Source organism: Molossus molossus, unplaced genomic scaffold (genome assembly GCF_014108415.1).
Source record: "Molossus molossus isolate mMolMol1 unplaced genomic scaffold, mMolMol1.p scaffold_m16_p_11, whole genome shotgun sequence".
NCBI classification, from domain to species: Eukaryota; Metazoa; Chordata; class Mammalia; order Chiroptera; family Molossidae; genus Molossus; species Molossus molossus.
This window is the reverse complement of record NW_023425346.1, coordinates 73532081-73557087: the sequence shown is the minus strand read 5'-3', so window position 1 is coordinate 73557087 and position 25007 is coordinate 73532081. Positions and strand designations below refer to the sequence as shown.

The window sequence follows — 25007 nt, the reverse complement described above, 5'->3', positions numbered from 1 at the left end:
ATTAATTAATTAATTAATTAAAAATAAAATAAAGACCTAAAATATCATTCTACTTTTTAAAGAAATATTTTTCAAACTGTAAAAACAAAAGCAAATCTATCCAATCAGACATTGTTTTTTTCTAATAGAAGAAAACTAAATATATTAAAACTATCTGGTCAAAAACAGAAAAGGTCAACAAAAAGAACATTTTACTTACATCAATGGAAAAGTAAAAAATGGGAGTGTCATAGTAAGTCTTGCTGTAAATTCATCGGGAAGATACCACAAATATACAATTAAACATGTAAATAGATAAAGAATTGAGGAGTAAAGAATTAATCTTCCAACCCATAATTTTTGTAGTCTCTGATTTTTTTCCCTAAATTCTTCCAATGCTTGAATTTCCTGTTAGGAGAAAATTATGTTATATTATTAAATCTCAAATTTGATAAAGACATAAATGTTAACAAACATTTTTCACATGATAGAGTATATAGAAAGAACTCAAATTTCAATGAAATACTTTTTAATATTTTAAAACAGAACATAATATGAAAAACTAAAATTAAAGAAAAAAAATTTTAAATGCCTATTCTGACAAATCACTTTTCTAAATGCAATGTTAAAATACTATTTTTAACCTATTAAAGCAGCAAAGATCATAAGTATGAAATTAACATCAATAAATGGTATCTGTTAAATCAAACAAGTAATAATTCTCCTGTATAAGAGCTATAAAATATCTAGCTATAAAAAGAACTAATAAATATTGAAACAGTGATCTATACTATATTCTTTCGATCTATTCATCACTCTCAGTATTCCCAAGGAATAGCCATTTTTAATAATCATAGAAAGCATAAAAAGCTGTGAAATTTGCAGACTAATAAAAATTGTTACAGACTCTTATAATCTACTTTATCCTATCTATAACATCTATTTACATAATGCTGTACATCTAATTTCATTAGAATAGGCTCTATTACTTGACACAGTCTTAAGTCAGTGAGAGACTTTGGAGTTTTTTAAAGATCATATAACATTAAAGTTCTCATGCTTACTCTCTATCATCTCTAAATTCCCATACCAGATCTAGTCTCCACAATAATATATACTAAAATAATATTTATGTAACACCTAAAATGGATTAAAACACCCCAGAGGCAAAGAACTTACTTTATCTATATTTTCCAGAACTTCTACAGTTGAAGGTTTTGTCTGTTATAGAAGTAGAAATAAGAGACAGCATTAAAACTTGTTACTGCAAATTTATAAATGCCTCATTTTATATATCCATAAAAGAACACTTTAATCCAAAATTTTTCAAATGCTGTCAATCAATATGCATTCCTGTTTATTTATAAATAAGATTTAGATTTAAATAAAAATTATAATTATAAACAGGACTATATAAGACTAAGTAAGCATTTTCCTATTTAACTTCTTTCTAGTCTTAGAAGTACTTTAACTGATACCTCACTTTTTACCATTCTTAATCCCAACAGAACATACTTTTATCAAGAGAAACAAATTTTCCTCCAAGAAAAGTTTTCTAAGGTATTATTATTCCAAAAACCTCATATATTAAAAATTCAAGACTAAAATTGGTCTGATTTGCTATTACTAAAAGTTCAGTTAGGACTCTGGAGGTCAAAATCAACAGTCTAGCCCTGGTCGGTTTGGCTCAGCGGTTAGAGCATCAGCCCAAGGACCAAAGGGTCACAGGTTTGATTCTGGTCAAGGGGATGTACCTTGGTTGCAGTTTGATCCCCAGCCCTGATTGGGGTCGTGTGGGAGGCAACCCATCAGTGTCTCTCTCACACCAATGTTTCTCTCACTCTCCTCCTCTTCTCTGTCTCCCTCCTTCCCACTCTATCTGAAAATCAATGGAAAAGTGTTTGGGTGAGGATTAAAAAACAAAAACAAACAAATAAAAATCAATAGTCTACCTTCATTCTGAATTCCTAACGTACTTTTCTGAAGATCAGATTTTAAAAGGGCATCTAAGAATACTTCATTATAGCAGAGCTTATTTGTTAAAGGTGTTTTTAATACCACCTAGAATAAAAACCAGCCAAAATGACTCACACACCACTTGAGAAAGTGTTTACCAATTATATACTCAATAATCTAAGTGGGTAATGAATATCAACCCATTGTAGTTCCCACAAGAGTTGTTAACATTAGGTTGAACCATATGAAATTGCTATTTATGTAAGTCAAAGCTGTTGAAAATTGGCAATTTCATATGTTCTAACCTAACAAGAAAGACAAAGGAAGAACAGATAGATTTGATCTTCAGGCAGAACTGTAAAAAGGTTTTTAAAGGGGGGGCAAGGGTCAATATAATGCCAATCCAAAACAGAGCAGTTGCAGCAATAGTTCAAAACTAAATTGTGTACCAAGTATTGCTAGACTCCACTATTACGGTTAAAAGGAGTCCAAAAATAAGCCAACAATTTGTCCTAATCTACATTATCTCCTCTTACATTAGAGAAAAGCATTTATCAATGTATTCTATATTTTCTAGCCTTAAGTTGAACTACTTCCTCTGAAGGCTTAACTGATAAAATCAGACAGAATTCTTAATTCTGTTTAACCTACATTTCCTAAAAGTTTATTTAGTGTGACTTAAATAAGTATTTGTGACAAGTTTTAAGCAAAAAGATATAGTATGTAAAAACGTAAGTATTGCCCAGCCAGTGTGGCTCAGTTGGTTGATCGAAGTCCCATGCAGTAAGAGTTCGCAGGTTCAATTTGTAGTCAGGGCACATACCCAGGTTTTGGGCTTGATCCCCAGTACGGGGCATGCAAAAGGCAGCCAATGAATGTTTCTATCTCTCTCTCCTTCTCCCTTCCTCTCTGTCAAAAAATCAGTAAAAACACATTTAAAAAAATAAATATTGTATAAAATAGTAATTTCAGAGTCCAGAGTGCTAACCATTACTTTCAACAAAAATAAATATAAAATAGTCATTTCAACTATCTTTCAAATAAGATTGAAACTTAGGTACTATGAGAGGAAAACAAGAAAAGATAACTGTACATGAATACATAGAGATATAAACAACAATTCATAAGTCAGAGTGAAATAATTCTGTTAAACAGAGACATTAGACACCTACATAGCAAGTAGAACCATTAAAGTCCAAATAGAAAACTAATTTATAAGAGAAGAAAACAAATTTGAGACTGGAATAATATCAAACTACTACTCAAGTCTACATCACAAAGGAGATTTTCACAAATAGCTTTATGTGATACTTTCATATTAGATAAAAACTGGCTGTAAAGAAAAGTAACTTACCCTCCATCGAGCAAGTAATCCACCCATCTTTTATTTGTAGAAACTGGGCACAACGATAAATATCATCAATTGTCCAAAGAAATTCACAGCTAGAAATAAAGCAAGTATTTTAAAAATTTAAGTTACAATACACAGCCTACCCACTATAAAATTTAGATGTTGTAATACTGCTTAACAATACTATAGAAGATTAATTTTTGGACTCCACTTATGTGAAATTTTAATTTAAACAGTCTTGGGATAGAGTCCGTCTTTCAAAAAATCCTTTCTTCCAAGCCAAGACATATTTAAAAGTGAAGATAAAGCTGGAAAGGCTTTTTAATGGCAAAGCATTTTAGAAGTATATATTCATACCACTTTGCAATTTTCTGTTCTTAAAAGTAGGTCCCCTGTGTTGTTGTAAGAAAAATTTCACTATATTATTTTCATTCTGTATGATTAAACACAGTTTTTCTATCATTCAGCTGTCTCTTATTTTACAATGTTTAGAATAATATCACCTTACAAATAAAAATTTTTTAAAAACCAAATGGATTTTGAATAAGAAATAAGGGTTTCAAGGCTACCTGTTCTTGAGCAAATCACTTAATGTTTCTGAGCCTTAATTTTCTTCACTGTAAATTACAGTTAATACTACCACTTTTCCAAGATAGCCTTCATTATTACCATTTTACAGATAAGAAAATTAAGTAGAAAAAGTTTAGTGATTTGTCCAATAGCTCAGAAGAAACATGGCCAAAAGTCACTCTATCTTCAGACTTCTGGTCTGTTCACTGCTGTTCAACATCCAAATAAACATATCTTTCTGAAACTATGTCTAAGTCCCCCTCAAGTTAGTTGACCTTCATATCAGCTTTCTGTACATCCCCTTCGTTTAGTTGATTTTCTATGACTCTGAAATGTGTTATAATATGACCATATGTTTTAAAATGTATCAACAATATTATATCTTAAATCAACTTACCAGTCAATAATTATATAAATTTTTATTCTTTCAAGCTGAACAAATGAAAGTATACTTTCAAACTTATATCTTTTTACCAGGTTATAGTTACATACTGCCAATATATAAAACTACTTCATTTCCATAAAAAAAAAATTAGGCCATGATTCTTACATTTTTTAAAACCATAAATGTAATTTTAAAAAATAATGCCTGACCAGTTTTGCTCAGTGGTTAGAGCATCAGCCTGCAGTCCAGAGAGATCTGGGTTCGGTTCCCGCTAAGGGCACATACCTCGGTTGCAGTTTGTCCCCGGCCCTGGTTGGGTCGTGCGGGTGGCAGCCACTCAATGTGTCCCTTTCACGTAGATGTTTCTCTCTCTCTCACTCTCCCTCTCTCTCCCTCCCACTCTACCTGAACAAAAAATGGAAAAATGTCCTCGGGTGAGGATAAAAATAATAATAATAATAATAATAATAATGCCTGTACCAAGTAAGTACTCTCTGCAACACTATATAGGTTAGCATTAGCATTAAGCCATACCTGTCTTGGACTTTTTTTGGTTAGAGAAGTACCAAAGAGCCTAATTATAAAATACTTTCACTTACAAAGTAAGTTTTACCAACAGAAATAATTATAATCTGTCCCAAAATATTTTGACGTTTATAGATATAATGAATGTTATAAGCCATATTTAAATTGCAGTCTAAATATTATTAATCTTTCAATACTTGTATTCAAATTTCTAAAATGCAGTTATAGGAAATCCAGGAACTTCAATGAATGAAAGTATAAATTTCTAAGTTAAGACATTAAATAGATCTTAAAACCTTTTTAAGATGCTCAAAATAAGAACCAAGAAAGGTAACTGGGGAGGGGAGATTCAGATGAACCACTTTAACTTGGTATTTTCAAAGTATACATCATCTCACTATTTTGAAACGAATGTATGGTGTCTAGGTTTGTACACAACTGACCTACATATTTTGGATTATAATAGACTTACACTGCCTCCAAGTTAAATTTGTAATCACAAATTAGGATTTTTAATATTTGAAAGTAATAACAACAATGATAATTATCAGTTAAACACTTGGTAAGAACTTACCCTCTAGCAGGCCCTAAAACAAATGCTTTACTACATGAATTTTATCATTTAGATACTACTATTGCTCTATTTTATAAATGAGGAACCTGAGGCTAAGGAAGTGAAGTAATTTGTTAAGACTGCAAAGATATTAAGTAGTAGAGCCAGACAAAGCATTTTAATTTTGATTTTTAAAAGCAACCAGTTATTCCCAATAACACAAAATCAGAAATAAAGTCTGTTTTATATATTAGATTGAAATGCTTATATATAAAATATATGAAAGCACCTCTGACATTCTCAAATAGCTGGTAAATAGAGATACTGAAGTGGAAAGTGAGTTATAAACACAAGAGACAGTGCTGGTACAGTATATCATGTAGCCCAATTCTTTCATTTGATTAAATTTGAATGCATAAATCTGCATGGAAGAGAAGCTAAATGATTTGCCAAAATCATGCAACTCCAACTAGGGGCAGAACTGACACTAGAATTCTATAAGCACTTCCTTTACTTGTTTATTGTATATCACTTTAAAATAAGTGTAATATGAAGTATATGCATAAAATTGCAATTAATAATGACTTTTACATCAATTATTTGCTTGGAGAATTGTTTTGGTGTTAATGAAACAAACGACTTAGCCTTCAAGATCGCTGAAGCAGAGGATAGTGCTTTTCAATTTGTCCTCTAAAACAACATTAGGGTAACAGTCATTAAATGCCATATACATGCTTTAAGGCATTATCAAAGAACCCATCAACCCTCATTGTTCCAGCAATTTTCCTATCAGATTCTGGTATCTGTTGAAGAAGCTGATTTACTATAATGCACATGTAATTTTAGTTCCTTTCAAAAGATATAAAAGTATAACAAAATTAAATCAACTATTTTTCTATAACTTTAATTTCATACCTCTTCTATTTTCAAACACTTTTTCCCTCTTTGACACTCAAACATCTTAACTCCAATTCCTGTGGCCCACTACTTACATGAAACCTTGGGCAAATAAGTTATTTACCCTCTCAGTTACTTAAAGGAGGGATAGTTAAGTACCCTCTTGAATGTTGAAAGGTTTAAATGACATAATGTATCCTAAACTATTTACAACAGTGCCTGGCCTGAATTAATTTCTCAATACAAATTGTTGTTTTAACTGCTGTGATCACTGATGTGTTCTAGCCCACCTCTTCTTCTTTGCAACACATGGAAATTACATTGGAACCCAATAACTAGCATTTCTTTCTGAAGCATAAATCAATGTGCTTGCCCTTGAGTGGACAGATGGCTCAATCTCAAGTGGCTTATCCCCAAGAACTCTTTCATGAACATGTACAGACAGTCTCTTTCCACTCTGATATCATAATGGGACCTGACATGACCTTAACAGCTAGGTGTATCTAACATATTTTCAATGAGTAATAATGCCCCAATTTTATTTGGATGATTTTTCTATTAACTGCAACTCACACTCAGGTTTGGATGTCAGAATTTAAAATCTTAGAACATGTTATTTTTAGATTTTCAGCTCATTTCAAGTCATATTAAAATAATGGAGTAGAAAAGGAAAGGACTAGGTTCAAAATATAACTCAACCACATACTAGCTATGTGATCTTGGATAAATTAAACTCTCTAAGCCTCAGTTTCTGCATTTGTAAAACCTCAAAATATCTGTACTTCACAGAATTATTGTATGAATTAAATGAAATTATATACCATTTGGCACAGTGTCCAACAAATTTTAAGTGCATAATAAATTGTAGCCATTGTTATTACTATTACCAGAAAACATATGTAGTACAGACAATACTTCTAATATGGAACACATTTCTTTCTAACTTCCTATAAAGAAATAACCTGTTTCATAATTTTAAAATTGAAAAATAAAATTGCAGTTTGTATTTTAACTGAAATTGTATTGCTCTCATTCTCTCTAATATAAAAAATAAAGCAAAATACTCTGCAGACTCTTTCATTAAAATAACATGTAGGCCTTTAACAGCAAAGGAAGTTTAGTTTTATGTTTATTAAGTTTAAAACTTAACTAGAAAGTGTTCGATCACCATCAGCAGTACCTCTGCAACACATTGTACTATTCAATTTAAAATTAAAAGTGACTTGTTATAAAACTCTAACTTTCAAGTATCATAATTGAAAAGGTACTTCTGAAATATCCCAAACTGCCACATTTATTGCTTAAAAAATAAAATTAATGAAATGAAGTACACCTCCAAAAGCACTTTTACTATATGATGATTAAGTTCTGGTCTTCATGGTAAGTCAAAGTTCATGCTGAACTAAATTCTACCAAAAATGATTATTTGATAGAAAAATTTCTGTATGAAGTTATGATAGGCAATAACTTCTTTTTCTTATATTGTTTTTCATATAACAATATATAAACACTATATAAGTTTATTAACAGCACTGGGCTGATCTCAGTAGATGACAGAGAAACTTAACATTCTAATTTTAAATGCATTACTCATGTTTTTTAAAATGTATTCAAAATCACTTGGTCCTCCTAAAATGGAACTATGGGGACAGCTGAGGACAACAGATTAGCATTCCCTGCCAGTATGAACATATGCCTGAAACCAAGCCTACTCACATCCACACAAACCTCTGTAGAAGAGGATCAGTTTTGTCAATGGTGACACCCAGGTCACAGAGAAAGGAGAAAACAGTTGTACCAGGCTCCACAAACCAGAAGCCAACTAGGAAAAGCTGAACATGGAAAACTCAGTGAGTCACAGGTTTTACTTGGTATTGTGAGGAAACTATCAGCAAAATGGAGTTCCCTAATCCCAATTCTCTCTCCATCCCTATACACAATATTAAAGAATTAAAACTATTGATACGGTTTAGATTTGCTCTTCTCCTGCCATGCTTATGACGACATCTAGGCAACCCTGCCCTCCCCTCCACCGCCCACCATCCTTCACAGAAGGACAATAATCGTACACGGGCTTCTCTAAATTGTACACAATCCACGCCCACACGCCTGGGCCGAGCCGCATGACACTGACAGTTTTCGGTCCCTCCCGATCTTTCCAACTCGCGGCGCCTCCGCACAACTCAGAAAACCCTGGGCAGAACATGAAAACCGTGGCGTGGCGTAGGATCTTCTGACCCTTCGCCTCCACGTAGGTGGGCCAAAGAGCCGATGCTCAGCTCACCCCAGTCACCACCACCACCACCACCACACCACACCACCCCGCCGGGGACAGGGCTGGGAACCACCTCCCCTTGGGGGGAAGCCAGGGGTCCCCCGCGCTCCAGAGCCTTCCTTCCCATTGTACAGGGAAATCAAAGGGACCGGGCGGCGAGACCCGGTCAGCGCGCAGCAGGCAGTGAGTCTGACCAGGCGCCACCGCAGATCTCTTAGGCCACCCGGCAAGGGGCGGGGGCTGCTGGGAGAGGCGAGCGGGAGAACCGGGAGCGTATTTCCCAGGAAAAAGCTCAGCGCGCCTTCCCCCAGCAGACCCCTTCCAACTGCCCTCATTTTAAACGCTCTACCTTCAAGAAGCGGGCAAAGCCCGGTGCCGACGTCCACCTCTGCCAGCTTCGGGAGCCACCGCGCAGCCTCCCTCCGGAGCAAGCAGCAGCCGCCACTGACAGAGAGACCGGCCTGCCAGCTCCTTCCCATCAAACCCCGCGCTCCCGCCGCCGGCCAATCGACGCCGCGGCCCGCGCGCGCCGCTCCGTCACGTGACTGTGACCGAGCGGGCAGTTGGGGTGGGCGAGCCGAGCGGTTGGCCCGAGGACGCTTGCCCCTGTGACTTCACGGCCAGACCCGGGGCTCATCGTCGCTTCTTGGAGGTGTGATGCTATTTATTTTGACTCTTATTAATAGTTCATTCTTCCTCTGCCTCCTCCTTTTCTTTTAAAACCTGTTCCGCAGATCTCATGGGAGAAAGAAAATTCCCGAAATTGGCCCTAGACCACCTCGAGAGAAGTGGAGTTGAAGGTGGAGGTGGGTGCGTATGCAAGGTAATCCTCCCTGGGGAGCCCCCCCCCCCCCCCATCGGCTGTCACCAGCGGGCAGCAGAGCACGTTATTTCTGCGCTCACAGAAGAGACCGGTTCCCAAAGAAGCCAGCGGAGAAAATTCAGCCTAGCCTCCAGGAGTGCTTGAGGCCCTCAACACTCAAAGAGAGTCATTTGATCACCTGTGTGTGGTAAGCTTCAAATGCCAAAGGAGGTTGATTTCAAACTGTGCATAGCAACATCAGCCGAGTTTTCTTTCCTAAAGCCCCTACCTCAGAAACACTCACTTCCAACGTCCTGATACGTGGGCCCACAAATAAACCACCTACCCTGCATTTGCCTCCGATTTAAAACATTGCCCAAAGAGTATTAAATTCCCTGGTCCACTGGGAATGACAATCCTGAATAACAAGATACTTGAACCACAAAGGTAATGTGGAGAAGGGTCGAGAAACGTCAGCAAAAGCTTTTGTCCAGTGTTACCCCTGTGACATGTTTTTAACCCTGTGTGCAGTTTCATGGGATTTTTCCATTTGTTACATACACATTCTAAAATAAAAAAGTTTCTATGATTTTTAAAGAGTGTAATTGTTTTAATATGCAAACGAAGTAAGAAAAGAAACGGAACGTGGTATCTACATGGTAAGAATAATTTATCCGGGAAGCTACCAGATAATTCACCGTGAAGTCGCTTGTCCTAGCAGCTAGAGTCTTTAGTTACAAAATGAAAGAAAGGGAACTAAAGTTTACTTGTTGTGTACCCTGGGTCAGGCACTTTACAAATCTAGAAGAAAACATTTCACCTATTTTGATACAGGAATTTAAGCATTTTCTTTTTCAACCTTTGCTATTTCAACTTTTTTTTTTTTTTAAGGCCTGTGCAGTCATGCAAATACTACATCTCACCTTCAGAAGATCTCTTTTCCTATAAGACTAGGAAAGAAATGTTTTCCACTTGCTAAAGATTTGTTCTTTAGTTTTAATTGAGCCATCAAGGTCTGTTTAAAAGGGAAACAAAACAGGAAATGGGAGGCAGAAGAGCTAGCTGGATGTGAGAGATTCCAAAAACCAAATCCAGCAACAAAATTCTCTAGATAATTGCTCTAGAAGAGCAGAGATTTGGCCTGGCAAGGGGAGGGAGAAAAGTACTGAATCATTAATTCTTTTAATCCTGCCAACAAACTTTTAAGTATCATTTTTCAAATGAGGAAACTGAAAAGTAGAAGGATAATGTATATTGTTGAAGGTAACACTGTACCCACTGCCTCCTTTATATCAAGTGGTAAGAGTTTGTTAGGCATAGTGAGGGAAGATATTACAAGCTGAGAAATCAACATATGCACTACATGGCTGGACTGCAAGCCACAGGGGTCCTTCTAAATATAGGTTGTCACCCAAAAAAAAATGTGTACAAAAAAGTGTAATTATAAAGCCAGTATTTATTAAAATATATTTCATTTTCAAAATGTAATAGAATCTAGACACCTTGTATACATTGTTGATGCTACCCTGTGTTTATTGAGGATAAGAACTCGTGTTAAGTGCTGAGGATGCAGAGATAAATAAAACAGCTGCCCTAAAGCAACTGACACTAATAAGAGAAAACTTTAAGAAAATAAAAAATACAATATAGAGTGGATGAGTACTGTGATAGAGACAAATGTTCAAGAGATTGGAAAATGATAAGACAGAAGTAATGTGAGACAGCCAGTGAAATTGGTGCTTTTGCTGAGTCCAAATATTAAAGAGTTATTCCCTACTAATCCTATAATTGGGATGTATCCTCAGAAAGTGAAATTATAAGAGCATCAGGAAAGATAAGGGAAACAAACTACTCTAGCCAAAGGAAGTCTAAAAGCCTAATAAGTGAGTCACATAGAAAAATAAATGAAAGTAGCAAGAGATAGGTGCCATGAGGACTTACAGTGGGGTCATTCATTGATCTGGTCAGAAAGTTTAGGAAAGGCCTCTGAGGAAATCACTCTGAAATGGAGATCTGAAGGATGAAAAGCTGAAGAACAGAGAAAAGAAAACAGAAAACATCTTATGTAAAGGTGTTTTGTCAGGAAGGAATATTACAAGCCTGATGAATTGAAAGTAGGCCATTGTGTTTGGGGCATAGATTGCAGAGAGAGGGTGCTACAGTGTGAAGCACCAAAACCAGACTAAGCAGGACCTCACTAGCCATACTGAGAACTTGAAAACATGCCTGGCTGGTGTGGCTCAGTGGTTGAGCATTGACCCATGCATGCACCAAGAGGTCACCAATTTAATTCCTGGTCAGGGCACATGCCCAGGTTGTGGGCCCAATCCCCAGTAGAGGGCATGCAAGAGATGGCTGATGTTTCTATCTTTCTCCCTCTCCCTTCCTCTCTCTCTAAAATAAAAAAAAATTCTAAATAAAACAAAGCGGGGAGGGGATTTGATCTGATCAGATCTGTGTTTTGAAAAGATCATTCTAGCTGCAGTGTGAGACTGAACAGGGTCAGCATTGGACCAATTAGGATTTATAGTGGTGATTAGTGTTGGTAATGGTTCAAGTGGATTGGGGTGGAAACAAGGAGACAAAGACAAGTGGGGAAAATTAAACATTTTAGGAAGTAAAATGTTAGTTCTTGGTGATGGATTTAGATTTGGTGTGGCTGAATGGGGGTTGAAGGAGAGGGAAGAGTCAAAAATGACAGGATTTCTGTCAAGCACAGTGAATGGATAGTAATGCTATCACTGAGATGTGGGGACACTAAAATAGAATTGGGTTTGGGGGAAGGTGGTAATTTCAATTTGAACATGTTGAGTTTAAGATGTTTTTATGACTAAGGAGAGATGTCATGTAAACGGATTATGGATCTTCAGCACTGAGGAGAAATCTGGACTGGAGAAAAAAAATATTTTACAGTTTGTAGTTTGTTCCTTTCCACAGTACTTATTTTTTCAAAATGCAATTATAAACAGATGTTTCAAGTACATTGTGGAAAAACGGAAAATAAAAAATAGAAGTCTCTGAGGCAGACTTCCCTGTGAATCACCTGAGGTCTTTGTTTTTAAAAAAAGTTCTCAGACCCCTTCTTTGGAAATTCTGATTCTACATGTCTGGTATGGGGCCCATAAATTCGGACTTTTAACAAGTGCCGCTGATGGGAGTTTCCCTGGGCCATGGTACTCTAGTACCAGAAACCACCTGCATGAGAGTTACTCATAATGCTTACTAAAATATAGATTCTTAGGCACTGCAGACTAAAATTTCTAGGGGTATAATGGATGGGAGGAGTGGGGAGAAGAAGATTGTACAGTACCAGGCAGTCCATGACTTCACCTTCCATCTTTGACCGAGGTGTCATAGGCACACTACCCGCAAGTTCAGAGGAAAGCTGGTGTCCTTTGCTGGATAATGTGTATATAGGCAGTATGCAGCCCTCAAAAGCTTCTCTGATAATAGCTTTCCTGGTTTCTAGCCCAAGCCTCCTTTCCAGTCCACTGAAATGGCGCACAACCCACTCTGATGCTGTTTTTCCACTACTCCCATCATACCTCATCCTTCTCTCTCTTGCCTCCCAATTTTCTTCAGTGTTATGCTCCATATATACTCCTTCTAGTAAAGTATTTTTTTAGCTAATTTGTCCTGGGCTGGGAGGGAAATATGTCAGATGCTATGTTTCACTCTCAGCAAAGCTTTCTTTAAATTTTTTTATTCTTGAGAACCTAGCTTGGGAGTGTTTTTGTTTTTAAAGGCTGAACTGTTTGTTCTCTTTGTGTCTTACTATAACAACTCTAAGTCTCTATGAGGCACTATAGATGTTTCTAATTTGAAAACAAATCAGGAATAATGGGGGGAAAGATTAGAATTATTTTTTGTGATTGTAAATGTAGCAAACACACAAATATTCATAAAACAGGAGTGTACTACTTAAAGACTATAACTTAAACACTCAGGTAACTCCACTGGGTCAAAAAGTAGAACATTACCAATACTCCAAAAGGCCCCAGTGTATCCCTTCCCTTATAACCCCCAAGTACCCAGAGATAACCACTATCATGATTATCAAATTATTCACTTTCTTTGTAGTTTTATTGCATAATTGATCATTTTTAAACAATATGGTTTATGCTTGTTTTTGAACTCTACATAAATGGAATTATAGAGTAAGTTTTTTACACATCTTGTTTTTTTTAATCCTCACCTGAGGACATTTTTTTTATTTTTTGTTCAGATTGAGAGGGAGAGAGAGGAAGACAGACAGACAGACAGAGAGAGAGAAAAAAACATCGACGTGAAAGGGACACATCGAGTGGTTGCCACTCGCACGACCCAACCAGGGCCGGGGACAAACCACAACCGAGGTACATGCCCTTAGCGGGAACTGAACCCAGGTCTCTGGTATGCAGGCCGACGCTCTAACCACTGAGCCAAATCGGCCAGGGCTACACCTTAAATTTTTTTTATCAGTGTTATGTCTTTAAGATTCAGCCATGGGATGTGGCTGTAGTTTATTCATCTTCATTACTTAGATTACTATATTGTACAGATACACCATAATTTACTCTACTACTGTTGGACATATAGACTATATCAAGCTGCCCTGGCCGGTTTGGCTCAGCGGTTAGAGCGTCGGCCTGCGGTCCCGAGAGACCCGGGTTCGGTTCCCGCTAAGGGCACGTACCTCGGTTGCAGTTTGTCCCCGGCCCTGGTTGGTTGTGTGGGTGGCAGCCGCTCGATGTGTCCCTTCACATCGATGTTTCTCTCTCTCTTCCTCTCTCTCCCTCCCACTCTATCTGAACAAAAAATGGAAAAATGTCCTCGGGTGAGGATAAAAAAATAAAAAAATAAATAGACTATATCAAGCTGTGGGCTATTATAAACAATGCTGGTGTGTCTGTGTGTGTGTGTCCTGGAGCACATAAACACAGATTTCTATAGAATTTTTAGCTTGGAATGAAATTCTTGGGTCATAGGGCATGTTTATTTTCATCTCTACAAGACCATGCAAGAATTATTCAGAATGATTGTACCAATTTATATAACCAACATTAACATATAAAAGTTCCTGTTGCTCCAAATCCTCACCAATACTTGAATTATCCAACATTTTAATTTTTGTCTATCTAATGGATATATACTGCCAACTTATTCTGAAACTATTTTGGATTTCTCTGATTATTAATGAAGAATAGAATCTTTTTATATGTGCATTGACTCATTGTTCAGGTGTTTTGCCATTTTTATATTGAGTTGTTTGTCTTTTTCTTATCTATTTGTAGTAACTGATTATATAGTGTGCTACAGATATTTTCCCCACTCTGTGGCTTGCCTTTTCACTCTCTTAACAGTGTCTTTTGATGAAAAGAAATGTTTAATGGAGTCACATTTATCACTCTTTTCTTTAATGATTAGTGATGTCTGTATCCTATTTAAGAGATCTTTTCCTACCCTGAGGGCATATTGTCTTCTAAAATTTTGTTGTTTTGCTTTTCAAATTTAGTTCTAAGAAGACCTGAAATTAACTTTTTTATGTATGAAGAAAGTGAGACATCTGTAGTCCTCACACTCCCTCCACCTCCATCCAATGTGGAAATTTAAACCAGCACCATTTGTTGACAGGTAGTCCTCTCCCCTCTACCGTACAGTGCTATCTTGGTAATAAATCACGTAGTTGTATATATGTGGATTTGTCTCTGATCTTGCTATGCTGTTTCATTTGTCTATTTTATGTTTTATATGTTGCTAGATTCAATATGCTGATATTTTTAAGACCTGGAAGGTGGGGAACTCTCATGAATGAGATTGACCTGTAATTTTATTTCATGTAATGTCCGTCTTTGGGTTGGCATCAGTTATACTAGCTAGCCTCATAAAATTAGTTGGAGAATATACTTTCTTTTTTTCTCTCTAATGTCATTATTTTTACCCATTTATTCCTCTTGTCTTTGAAATGAAATTGTCAAGAACTCTCCCCCCCAAAAAAATTTTTGTATTTTCATTAGTATTTCTTTAATTGTGTATATTAATTTCAGGGTAAATAATATTCTTCTATATGAGCCTTCCCTTTCTGTAATATGGTATGCCTCTACATTTATCCTCATATGTTCTTCAAGAAATTGTATTATTATTTTATTATTATTATTATTTTTAAGTACATGTCCCTAGCTGCTAGGACCCAGTGGGAACTAAACCCAGGACTCTCTGGTCCGCAGGCTGATGCTCCAACCACTGAGCCAAACCGGCCAGGGCCAAAAAATTGTATTATTTTTATCATGTAGGTCTCATACTTTATAGTAAGCAGAATCCTAAAGATGTTCCTCCAAGATTCCTATCCCCTAGTTAGTAAATAAAACACTGGTCTAGGTACTACTGTGAAAGACAGTTATAGATATAATTAAAGTTATAGATTATCTTAAATAATCTAGGTGAGCCCAATCTAACCACTCGAGTCCCTTGCAAAGAGAAATTCTGTAGCTGGAGTCAGATATGGCAGAAGAGGGAAGCTGAAGAGAAATGAAGCAGAAGAGGAGATCACAGAGACATTCAAAGTATAAGGAAGACTTGGCCCATTGTAGCTGACTTTGAAAATGAAAGGAAAGGACCATAAGCCAAGGAATGTAAGCAGGCTCTTGAAGCTGAGAATGCCTCCTGGCTGATAGCTAGCAAGGAAATGGAAAACTCAGTCATATAACTGTATGGAACTGAATTCTGTCAACAGCCCAAATTAAGCTAGGAACAGATTCTCATAGATACATAGCCTGCTGATCCCTTGATTTCAGCCTTGTGAAATCCATAACAGAGAACCAGCTGAGCCACAGTTGCCTGGATTTCTGATCCACAGAACTGTGAGATAATAAATGAGTGCTGTTTTACAATGCTAAAGTTGTGCTAGTGTGTTATGGCAGGAAAAGAAAGTTAATACACACCTTTCTCATTAAGCAAAAAAATGTTTGGTGGCTCATCAGGTAAGTCTTTAAGTAAAATGACACCAGAAAGTTTGCTCTACTCAAATCCTGTGGCTATGATTGTTTCACCTTTTAGAATCCAGACTAAAAATGCACATACTGTATATTGCCCTGGCCGGGTGGCTTGTTGATTGAAGTTTTGCCCCATACACCAAAAGGTTGCAGGTTTGATTCCCTGCCTGGGCACATACCTAGATTGTGAGTTCATCTCCACTGGGGCACATATGGGAGGCAACCAATTGATGTTTCTCTCTCACATCAATGTTTCCCCCCTCTCTAAAAATCAATAAAAACATATCCTCAGATGAGGATTAAATAAAATGGACATTTATTTAAGGGAGGTGGCACTTAAAACTACTCTCAGATACTTCCTGAAGGTGGTTTGGGTAGACAAGATAGAGATACTTGAGAGAAGAGGGATAAGTCGGAAAGAACAGCACCAAAGTCAAGAGCTCAGAGTGCAACAGAATGAGTAGTGTGGCTCCTCAACCTCTGCTTGGTCACTTCAGTATAAACTCAACCATCACACTTTCCTGATGCAAATGTATGCTAAATTTGGTTGCCATGTTCCAATTTTTAAAAAGTAGGAAATTAAGTCTAGACTTCTGTGAAATAATTAAAAATATCAATGTATTTTGATATTGACATTTATCAAGTCTAATATTAAAGATTCCTATTGTCATAAATAATGCATAATGCCAGAGACCATTTGTATCTGAAAGGCATGATTTAAATTTAGAACATAAGATATTCTGACATGTACACAAATCCATCTGAACTCAATCTAGTTATTGAAAAAGAGAGGAACATTTCTTTCTTACAGTGAAAAAACAACAACTTTGCTTGTTCTTGGAATATATATAATTTAAGCAGGTTAACATAAATACTTGGCTTGGTACCCAATAATTCCAAAAGGTGGCATTCTAATGCTACCTAAAATGTAATGGTACACACAACAGGTAGCTGGTGAAACTTGAATCTTCTCTTGTATGCATGTACAGCTTACAAATAAAATAAGAAAGATGTAGCTTTACCTAAGTCTAACTAAGATTTATTGTTAATAGAAGTCATAAGAGTATGTGATGTTTTACAAAGCATAAAATATGGAAGACAAATTTTCTGCCCTGAGAAGCTTAGTAAAACATGTGTAGGCAATAGCTAACAGGAAAAATATTAAATCATGGTGATTTATAAAGTGATCACCAATGAAAGACTCGATATTAAAAAAGATATCCTATAAAAATAAATAATTGGAAAATACCAGGGATTTGGATAAAAGGCAACTGTGAAAGCTCAAAGAATGAAAAAGAGATGAGAGAAATGAAAGACAAAGTTCTAAGAAATGAATACAGAGGAATAGAAAGGTAGATGAAAATTCTTGGTGCTGTGAGATACAAACCAATATGTGAGAAAGAAGGTATAAAATTGATTTGCTTGACAAACCTCTCAAATTAAACAACTGGAAGTCCTAACTATACAACTCATTTCTTATAAAACTTAAGATCTATTTTTCCCAGTGGGCATTCAACCAAACCTCTTATTCAAGCCATTCAGTCTATCCGTAACATATGTATATATAAATAAAATTCCATACAGATCTGTGTGCAGCTGAATTGTGAACAACTTTAAAAGGTTGAGGATATTTTTGAACTGTTGTGTAATAGGAACTTCACTTTAGAAGATATATTCAAAAGCATTCGTTTTTCTTTATATATACATATGTTCTAGAAAAGTCCCAATGCTAAAGCAGTACTGAAATCAGACCCAATATTTTCCTACAAGTTAGAGACCAACTTCCTGTGCAGTGTATTCAGGGCCTAAACAATCTCCAGGCACTACCTTTGTGGACACAGAAGCTATACAAACTTCTCTTTATTCCCCAAATAGGTCATTCTCAGAGAATTATCTGTTTAAACAAATTTTCAAATGCCTCTTCTGCATCTGTTGAAATGTTCACATGGTTTTTCTTCTTTACTAAGTAGATATGATGAATGATATTAATTTTCAAATCTTATACAAAACTGTAAGTATAGTAGCTTTCACTGAATTCTGTTCATCCTTCTAGTGAATGATTAAACCTGAACGTGGTTTTGAGAACCCCTCTGAATTTGCAATTTGTGTCAGAAACTTTGGCAGTCTGGAGAACTTTACCCTCAAAGTTCACAGTTTAGCTAACTAGGTAGCATGCAATCAATCTATTTGGGCTCAAAACACAAATTGCATCTATCTTTCTATAGGTGATGGTCCCAATGTTAATTCAGAGTTGTTGTTTTTATTAATTGATTAATTAATTTGCTAATACAAAAAATTTTATATTTTTCTCATGTTCCATTTAAAAGTTAGTCTGAGTTTTGAGATTTGTAGTTCCAGTCTCAAAGACTCGGCTATGTAACTTTGTGTCTCCCACTGTGGTAAAATAAAAAATATATATTTGGTCTTTGTCCCTGGGTCCTGGCACAGGACTCCTAAAACCTTTGCAAACTCCTATAGAAACGTTCCTTTGGCATGCTAAGACATGACTGTTGCCTGAGAGGCTCCTAGATAGTTTCACGATAGGAGCTGGTCACTAGAAAGACCAGACCTTGTTTGGACACTTAGAACTTTCACTCCATCCCCCAACCTCCAGGAAGGGGAGAGGGGAGGGTGGCTACCAATGGCCAGTGATTTAATTAATAATGCCTACATAATTAAACTTCCATAAAAACCCCTAAACTACAGGGTTCAGGGCACTTGTGGCTTGGAGAACACACCAGGTTAATGGGGAGTTAGTAGGCCTGGAAAGAGCGTAGAGTGCGTGCGCTCGCGCGCGCGCGCGCGCGCGCTTGCTCTCTCTCTCTCTCTCTCTCTCTCTCTCCCTCTCTCCCCCCTTGACCTATGCATCTCTCCCATTTGGCCGTTCTTAAGTTGTACCCTTTATAATAAACTTAGAAATAGTAAGTAAACTGTTTTCCTTAGTTCTGTAAGCTGTTGGAACAAATTATTGCACCTGAGGGAGGAAGGTTGTGGAAACCCATGATTTGTAGCTAAGTCAGACAGAAGTGTGAATAACCTGAAAAGTCAATACTTGTGACTGGCATCTGAAGTGAGGGCAGTCTGGTGAGACTGAACCCTTAAATCTGTGGAGTCTGATGCTAACTTCACAGCCAGTGTTAGAATTGAATTGAATTGTAGAATACCCAGTTGATGTCCACAGTTAGAAAATTGGTTGGTGTGTGAAAAAAGCCCACATATTTGGTGTCAGAAATGTGAGTAAAACAGCTCAATCACACATGTGCGACTTAGTGGTAAGGCTGGCATGCTGACTTATCACAGAATATGAGGACCATCTTCTCCAAGTCTCTCCCTTCCAGGATTTCTCTCACACTCTCCAGCCCATGGGAGTCCTCTCAAATTCCTAGATATCCATGCTGATACACAGTTCTTACAATTGGGGCCACTCATAGGGAAAGACAGAGAGGGGAAAAAAGAAAGATTCAAAAAAGAAAAAGAGCCATGGCCAGTTTTGCTCAATGGTTAGAGCGTTGGCCTGTGGTCCAGAGAGACCTGGGTTCAGTTCCGGCTAAGGGCACGTACCTCAGTTGCAGTTTGTCCCCGGCCCTGGTTGGGTCATGCAGGCGGCAACCACTCGATGTGTCCCTTTCATGTCGATGTCTCTCTCTCTCTCTCTCTCTCGTTCCCTCCCTCCCTCCCTCCCTCCCACTCTATCTGAACAAAAAATGAAAAAATGTCCTCGGGTAAGGATAAAAAAAAAGAAAAAAAACAAAAACAGAGAACTCAGATATTGACCCAAGAAAGTATGCACAATTAATATTCAATAAAGTAGGCAAAAGCATACAATGGAGAAAAGACAGTCTGTTTAACAAATGGTGCTAGGAAAATTGGACAGCTATATGATAAAAAAATGAAACTAGACCACCAACTTACACCATATACAAATAAACTCAAAATGGATAAAAGTCTTAAACGTAATCCATGTAACCATAAAAATCTTAGAAGAAAATGAAGGCAGAAAAATCTTAGACATCATATGTAGTGGAATTTTCACTGATACATCACCTAGGGCAAGAGAAACAAAGGAAAAAATTAATAAATGGGACTACATCAAACTTAAAAACTTTCTGCATGGCAAAAGAAACCAGCAGCATAAGAGACATATGAAGAAATGCTCAACATCACTAAGCATCAGAGAGATGCAAATTGAAACAACCTCACACTTGTCAGAATGGCCACCATCAACAAATCATCAAACAACCAGTGTTGGCGAGGGTGTGGAGAAAAGGGGACTCTAGTACACTGCTGGTGGGAATGCAGACTGGTGCAGCCACTATGGAAAACAATATGGTATTACCTCAAAAAATTAAAAATTGAACTTCTTTGACCCAGTGATCCCACTTCTAGGAATATACCCTAAGAAGCCTGAAACACCAATCAGAAAGAATATATGTAGCAGCACTATTTATAATAACTAAGATCTGAAAACAGCCCAAGTGTCCATCAGTAGATGAATGAATAAAAAAGCAGTGGTACATGTACACAATGGAGTACTATGCAGCTGTAAGAAAGAAACTACATGGAGGGACCTGGAAAGTATTATCCTAAGTGAAACAAGCCAGAGAAAGACAAGTATCATATGATCTCACTTATTTGTGGAATATAATGAGCATAACAGTCTGAGGAATGGGGTAGTCTCAGAGACGTGGAAGTGGGGTACAGACTGACAATCCCCAGAAGAGGAGGGGGTGGTGGGGGAGAGATAAACCACAGAACTTATATGCATGTATGCATGAACAATGGACATGGACAACAAAGCTGGGAACAGGGCAGGGAGTGAGGGGGAGGGGGGAATCAGTGGGGGAAAAAGGAGAAACATCTGTAACAAAAATTAATTAATAAAAATAAAAGAAACCAGCAGCAAAATGAAAAGGGAACCCACTATCTGGGAGAACATATTTGCCAACGATACATCAGTTGAGGGGTTAACATCCAAAAATATAGAGTACTCATACAACTCAACAAAAAGAAGACAATCAATCAAATTTAAAAATGGGCAGAGAACCTGAACAGACACTTCTCCAAACATGACATACAAATGGCCAGGAGACATATGAAAAAATGCTCATCATCTCTAATCATCAGAGAGATGCAAATTAAAACAACTATGAGGTATCACCTCACACCTTCCATAATGGTGGCCATCAACAAATCCTCAACAAATGCTGGTGAGGATGTGGAGAAAAGGCTACTCGAGCACACTGCTGGTGGGTACAGCCACTATGGAAAACAATATGGTATTTCCTCAAAAAATTAAAAATGGAACTGCCATTTGACCCAGTGATCCCACTTCTTGGACTATATCTTAAGAAGCCTGAAACACCAATCAGGAAAAATATATGCACCCCTGTGTTCACAGCAGTGCTATTTACAATAGCTAAAATCTGGAAACAGCCCAAGTACCCATGTGTAGATGAGTGGATAAAAAAAACTGTGGTACATTTACACAATGGAATACTATGCAGCTGTAAGAAAGCAAGATCTCTTACCCTTTGAGATGACGTGGAGGGACCTGAAAAGTATTATGCTAAGCTAAATAAGTCAGTCAGAAAAAGACAAGTACTACATGATCTCACTTATTTGTGGAACATAATGAACAAAGTCAGCTGTTGACCAAAAGAGAGTTAGAATCATGGAAGTAGGGAACAGACAGACAAACCTCAGACAAATGGGGATGGGAGGGGAAAGAAGAGTAAACCAAAGAGCGTATATGCATATATGCATGACCAATCAACATGGACACTAAGCTGAGGAAGGCAGGAGGGGGAGTGGGAGCAGGAAGGAAGGGGGTTGATGGGGAAAAATGGGAACATCTATAATACTTTCAACAATAAAATTAATTAATTGATTAAATAAATAAATAAAAAGCATGCCTGATATGGCAGACAGTTTTTTTAAAAGTGTGAAAAATCTATTTTTATATCCAATAGGAGAAAAAACATTAAGAATAATTATATAAAATATTGTGTAAAATAGAAATTATTGCATCAATATTTAGAATACATTTGTTAATTAAAATAAAATTGAAGGCAAGATTAAATGAAAACAACAACAAAAATTCTTCCTGTCTTCTCTGGCCCTCAGATCCCTTTTCTCAACTCCTCTGAACAGAAAGTCAGGAAACCCACTGCTTCAACTCTCTACTATAGGCCATGCCTCTGTAAGCCATAAGTGAGAGGAAAAAAGGCAGGTACAAAAGAAAAAACATTATCCCCATACTCTCTGGCCCACAGTATCCCTTTTCAGCCTTTTGAACAGAAAGGTAGGATTTCTCTGAGTTTTAGCCATCTTCGGCATGGATATCCCAGCTCTGCCAGGGGCTCATCCCCTTGGCTTAAGACCAAGGGGGATAAGAAACTCACCCCCATACAACTTTCTAGGTTTCGATTCTTTTCCCCCATCTGCTTGCTTTTCTTAACTTTTCAAAGTCCTCAGATAGTTGCTTTTTGTATTTTGTCTAGAGTTTTTAGTTGTAATTAACAGAGAGATAGACTTCAGTGGGCTTACTCCAGCTTGGCCACATCAGAAATTCAACCTGCTTATTTTTTAATTGCCTCTTCATATGATGATGATTTTGTAATGTTTTTAAATAAAGAATTGAAAGATAATTCAGTCTTGGTTGATTAAAACATTTTGCATTATTTATAATTTAGGACAATATTTCAGCTTTGTATTCATATTATGTAAATTTTTAGAATGGTTGTCAAATGTGGGGAAAGTACTGTCAGGTTATTAGTCTTTTCCACATATGTACTCTTAGATGTCAGGGCTTTTCAAATTTCCTTGTGTAATAATTAATCTGAAATGCTCTTTGAATTAATGACAGTTATTACCCATCTGCGATGTCCTTGTTGTAATGGCGTATTATGAGTTTCATATTACTTTTTCAAAGTAATCATTTTATGTCAAGTCAACCAAGTACTTTGAATCCTTTTCCAATGTGTTTATATGACTTCCTCCTCTTGTTAATTGGATTAGTGAACAATCCAAGACCTTTTCATTACTTCTGTTTGAAATGTATCCTTCTAGTGAATTCCTGCTTTTGGTGATGATTTGAAATTTTTTTTGTTACAAATACTTCTTGATGTGAAAATACTTTTTATTGATTTAATTGCTTATCTTTTTCACTTTTGTGTCATAGTCCATTAATTTTTATCTGGATTTTTCTCAGTTCTTTAAAAATAGATTTAAAGAAGACATAAGATTATTCCCTTCACATAATTCAAACAATGTTATTGCAATTTCTTAAATATCTTATAGAAATGTTTCAAAGTGTCTTTCTGAATTGCAGTTAAAGTATTGTATTTGACTTTTATCATCTCTTTGAATAAGCTTTTTGCTTTTTTGTGTTGTCGTTTTTCTTCAAAATCTTTGAAAAATGTATTTTAGACTTCATAAAAATATATTTTAGAGTCCTTGACCCATATTGCAAGACTTGAACAGCTTTATAATGGACAACGCATTATATTACACTTAGACTTTTTTTTAATCCAAGTTAATATGTGTATGTAAAATACTCCATTTATGAGAGGAACCTGAAAGGAAAATAACTGTCGTAAAATGCCAACGTGGTTAACAACTGTGGAGACAGCTTTTTCTCTTACCAGATTAAAGAAATGAGCTGCACATGGTGTACATCCTGCACACTTATTAATATCTTTAAAGAGTGCTAGGAGCCCTTTTCCTCACCTTTCATAGCAGCCATGTTGTTGGACAACACTCCATGAATGTGTTCGACCACAAGTTACTATTGTCCAAAAGTTATTCCACGTTGTTGAATAAAGCCACAGGCTGATTTTCAGTTGGTGAAAAAGTTTAAAACTATACAGTTTTTAGTCACAGCAGTAGAGCACAATAATGGCCATCTAATCAGTGTTGGATACATCCGGCGTAGAATCTACAATAATGAAGCAATATTTGGTGTCTGGTTTATTTATTTATTTATCCTTTTGTTATGTGTGTTTCCTGGTTATTTCTGTTCATTCTTTATAAACTGTTACTTTTATCCGCTTTGAGTATTTTTCCAAATTTTCACGCAAATGAGTTAAAGTCAACAATTATTTATAGGATTCCCATTAAATTTGTTTGTAGAACCATGGTCATTATTTTCATCATGACCTCTGAAGATTCTCTTAAAGATGCAAAAACCTCAACTACTCTATTTAGCACTTTCAAATAATATGGGATGTTTAAAAAAATAGCAATACTAATATATGTTCTTTCTTAGCTGTCTTTTTATTTATGTGTAATCTAAGAAAAGATAGTTGTCTTGTGCTCATAGAATAATCACAGCTTTTTCAATACATTCATTAAGTCTGAAAAACTATCCAGTATAAGTAATGTCTGTCTCATTTGGAAATAATTTACAAACAAAACAATATTTATGAACCCCCCCTTTTTTCTTTTTTTTTTTTTGCCTTGGAATAAACTAGCTAGAATCTGAGAGTATGACTATTTTAAATATTCTTAATTCTTTTGAGAAATATCTCTCTTGTCTATTTCATATTCTGTTGATTCTACATAAATATTGAAATCACAAGCTTGAAGAAAAAATATCTTTAAAAAATGACATTATTACTTTTTGTAAAAGGTCATAATGAAACACCGCAGCCCTTTTTAAAGTCAATAAACTCATCAACATGAAGCTGCTGCTAACCTTTGTTGACTACACAAATTGTATTTTGCTTTCCTATTTTCTATTTCT

At 36.4% G+C, this 25007-nt stretch overlaps 1 protein-coding gene and 1 long non-coding RNA gene across 4 annotated transcripts in view; one reads left to right on the top strand and one right to left on the bottom strand.

The window, feature by feature from the left end:
* LNPK (lunapark, ER junction formation factor) overlaps positions 1–8953 on the bottom strand; it is a 78340-nt gene extending 69387 nt beyond the window's left edge. For 2 of the 3 annotated variants that reach the window (XM_036254526.1, XM_036254525.1), the window contains exons 1-4: positions 8841–8923; positions 3290–3378; positions 1159–1200; positions 200–387 (exon numbers count right to left, since the gene is read on the bottom strand). In XM_036254526.1, the coding sequence (XP_036110419.1) occupies positions 200–387; positions 1159–1200; positions 3290–3316 (257 nt within the window). In that variant the 5' untranslated portion in view covers positions 3317–3378; positions 8841–8923. Of the gene's footprint in view, positions 1–199; positions 388–1158; positions 1201–3289; positions 3379–8840 lie in introns of all 3 variants that reach the window. The other variant, XM_036254524.1, reaches the window with a different exon arrangement.
* A 270-nt stretch (positions 8954–9223) lies between these two features.
* On the top strand, positions 9224–14895 carry LOC118625822. The gene is made up of 3 exons (XR_004958728.1): positions 9224–9297; positions 9397–9501; positions 14788–14895. It is a non-coding gene; the product is annotated as an uncharacterized LOC118625822 (long non-coding RNA).
* Positions 14896–25007: the final 10112 nt, after the last annotated feature.